This window comes from Prorops nasuta, unplaced genomic scaffold (genome assembly GCF_024137725.1).
Source record: "Prorops nasuta isolate Cenicafe-Biocafe unplaced genomic scaffold, Cenicafe_Pnas_1.2 PNAS00022, whole genome shotgun sequence".
Taxonomy (NCBI): domain Eukaryota; kingdom Metazoa; phylum Arthropoda; class Insecta; order Hymenoptera; family Bethylidae; genus Prorops; species Prorops nasuta.
The window spans coordinates 1,386,030-1,389,875 of record NW_027116819.1 but is presented as its reverse complement, the minus strand read 5'-3'; the positions used below and the strand labels follow the sequence as shown (position 1 = coordinate 1,389,875).

Sequence of the window (3,846 nt, the reverse complement as noted above, 5' to 3'; positions counted from 1 at the left end):
TAGGTTTCTCGTGGTTATGCTCTTTCATAGATTTAAATTGACCGTCCACGAGTTGTGCGGTAGCCGAACAAAGTTTGTTTCCACACCTTAAGTACCTATTAACAATTTTTTAATTAAAACTGATTTTAATCATATAATCTACTCAATATTGAATATTTATGAAATAATTAATAAAATTTCAAAAGTTCAGGTTAAACAGAATTAAACATTTTTATTATTAATAATTGACAAAGTACTTTCGTATAAATTTACTTACGTTATTAGATTTCCCTTTTTATTCTTGTATAAATGTTTTTTATAATAGACATACTTATCAGGATATAAAACTGTAGGCATTAATTTTTTATTTCGATTATCCATATTTTTAATGGGGATAAAGGATTTTATAGAAAATAAGTAACTAATTCAAACTATGAAGTTATCTCTATATATGTCAAGAGATCGATTTAAAATCGTGTTATGAAACGTATGATTAACGTCCGATATATTTTGTATCCCCATTAAAAATATGGATAATCGAAATAAAAAATTAATGCCTACAGTTTTATACCCTGATATGTATGTCTATTATAAAAAACATTTATACAAGAATAAAAAGGGAAATCTAATAACGTAAGTAAATTTATACGAAAGTACTTTGTCAATTATTAATAATAAAAATGTTTAATTCTGTTTAACCTGAACTTTTGAAATTTTATTAATTATTTCATAAATATTCAATATTGAGTAGATTATATGATTAAAATCAGTTTTAATTAAAAAATTGTTAATAGGTACTTAAGGTGTGGAAACAAACTTTGTTCGGCTACCGCACAACTCGTGGACGGTCAATTTAAATCTATGAAAGAGCATAACCACGAGAAACCTAATAATTTTGCAGAAATAGCGCAGTTTCGTCAAAAATTGTTTAAAGCCGTTAATAGAGACGTAGGAACACCGAAAACCGTATATAATTCTGTGGCAATCAGGTAAGGGATACATAATATTTCTTTTTTAATTATTTTGTATTATTAATATACGTTTTATATTTTCAGAAACCCTACTAAAGCAGCTAATATACCATATAAAAAGATAAGGCGTACTTTGCATAATTGGAGATTAAAGAAACCTGTTAAAAATCCCAAGAGCTTAAAAGAGTGCGAAAAAATAATGAATGGAGAAAAATGGAAACAATTGTTGAAATTTAATTTAAATAGTAAATTGCATAAAATTAATGTTTTCCAATTTGAACATGGAAAGGAGAACGTTTCGGTCGTTCTAGCAGATAAGCAGTTTATTAAAAAATTCGAATGTTGTACGATATTTTCAATCGATGCAACATTCGATACTACGCCAATAATTGACAACGTGTATCAACTGCTCACAATCATGGCTAAATATAATGAGAAGGTAATTAAAAATACTTTATTCCATCGGTTTAATATCTTGTGTGCTTAAAAAAGGTTTTCTTCATATCTGCTTCCTGTTTTAACAGTTTGTGCCAATCATCTGGGTTCTCATGTCCAACAAATTCGAAAGGAGTTATATACAAATTTTCCAATTTATAAGAGAAAAAATCATGACACGTTTGGAGCCCCTGCTGTGCATATGTGATTTCGAAACTGGATTGCACAATGCAATTAAAACAGTCTTTCAAGGCTGTCTTATCACTGGATGCCTATTCCATTTTCTCCAAGTTTGCTTCATTCTTTATTATATTATCAATTGTATATAATTAACACTTATAGATCTATATTATAATTTGCCTATATATTTAAATTTTAAATAGAGCTTAAAAAAAAAAGCTAAGAAAAACAACATTTTTTCGAAACCAAACGCTAACATTGAAGAAATGACAAAAGCTATTGTATTATTTAGAAAAATATGCAATTTAGCTTATTTGCCTGCGAATAATATTGAAGAAGAATTCGTGGAAATTGTAAAGAGAACGATGGCAGAACGAAAACTTTTTGAAAATTATTACAATTTTTTTAATTATTTTAAAAATTACTGGTTGAAGCAAATAGGTGTACAGGTGTTTTCTATTTATCGAGTAAATGATACTACAAATAATGGCCAAGAAAGGTATCACAAAACTTTAAAAGAAAAAATGGGGTCTCATCCCACTCTTGGTAATTTTGTTGGTATGTATACGTTAAGAATAATCATATATATAGTAGAGCATTCTATACCTTCGTTTAAACCTTTTTTCCATGGTAATAAATAATATTAAAAGAGAAGAGTTTGGATGTGCAGCATATTTTCTAAATGCTTCTGTAAAAATAGATCCGGGAATCGAGGAGGAAAATAAAAGCGATTTTTGATGCGTTCTTTTGAAATATCACTCTTTGAATTTATGAATTATTTTAATAATAGCATATATAAATTGGCAAAAACTTTATGGAAATGGGCTCTTAATTAATATTTCTATAACGTTGGAAAAGTATTACATAAGTTTTCCCACTTAAACTAAGGCTATCGTATCGCAATTCATTATAAAACAGAGTTATCACTCGATCTAAGAGTACTTAGGATTGAGTAATATCCATTATTGCTACAATCACAAAGTAGATAAAGTATTGTACGGTAACTATTATATATTATTATTATAGCGTTGAAATTCTTTCATCTTACGACAAGGACGAATCATTTCAATCGATTTAAGAAAACATAAAAAAAAATACAAACGTTACTGTGAAAAGAAATTTGAGATAAAAGCTACCTCATTAAAAGAAAATAAAAAAGAATTTCAATCAAGTGACCATCATCTCGAATGTTTGAAATGAAATACACTATTTTTTAATTCATATTAGGTAAATTTATATCAAGAGCTTCTCAAAATATTATAATAATATATTATTTAACGTTAAATAGAAATATTTTACTTTTGATCGCGATTATTATAATGAAATATCCATCTTAACGTGCTCCAGAGATAAAAAAATACTTAACATACTGTAAGTTTTGGCGATGAAAACTTTGTTTCAAAACGGACGGGAGCAACATTTTTTCTAAGGTGCATAGGAAATTGTACGAAGGACTAATATCACTATAAGCTCTGTGCAAAGTCTTTTGCTACTTAATACAGCTCCTGTAACAAAATTGATAATTGTTATGTCGTTGGAAATAATTTTATTATCTGGGAAAACCATGTTGAAACCTTATTTTTGTAATAAATAAACTTTTACTTTCAGAAAAGCTGATTGAATTAATAAAGATTTATAACATTGAGATTGCCCAAATTGATAGAGGCCACGGCAAAAATATTGTGCATAAGAGAAAATATTCCCGCTCGTTTCAAAATTGGCTCTTGGACGATGAAGGCGGTTGGGCCTTTTTAGAAAAATCATTAGCAGGATGCACATCTGAAAAGGAGAAATTGCAATACATTCATAATTTTATCAATACATCTGTCTTATTAAATCAAACCGTTATATTGCAAATTAAAAAACTCTTAAAGAATCAAGGTAATTAATTTGTATAGTCCTTTAGCATAGTAATAAATAAATTTATTTCGTTTTCTAACTATATTGATAAAAAAATGTTTTTTTTTTCAATTTTCAGAATTATTATTTAAAAATATTGATTCATCAAAAATTAAAAAGTTGACGCTTGGAAACCTGAAAGGCTTGTTATTATTAAATTTAAATTAATTTATATTGTAAAACCATCAGATTACTTATTTATACACTTTAATTTGAAATAGTTACTATTAAAAACATACATTTGATTAGATTTTATTTATACCTGTATAATATATTTGTTTCTTTTGGAAATTACAAATACGTATCTCTTACAAAAATGATTGATATTTTTAATAATAAATAATTTCTCATGTATTTTGTATTACTAACACTCTTATACAAT

At 26.9% G+C, this 3,846-nt stretch overlaps 1 protein-coding gene across 1 annotated transcript; it reads left to right on the top strand.

Moving 5' to 3' along the window:
• The first annotated feature begins 2,076 nt into the window (after positions 1-2,076).
• Positions 2,077-3,644, top strand: LOC136781258 (uncharacterized). The gene is made up of 3 exons (XM_066740112.1): positions 2,077-2,123; positions 3,174-3,446; positions 3,544-3,644. Exons 1-3 carry the CDS (start codon positions 2,090-2,092, stop codon positions 3,630-3,632), a joined length of 396 nt encoding a protein of 131 aa, XP_066596209.1. The 5' UTR covers positions 2,077-2,089; the 3' UTR covers positions 3,633-3,644.
• Positions 3,645-3,846: the final 202 nt, after the last annotated feature.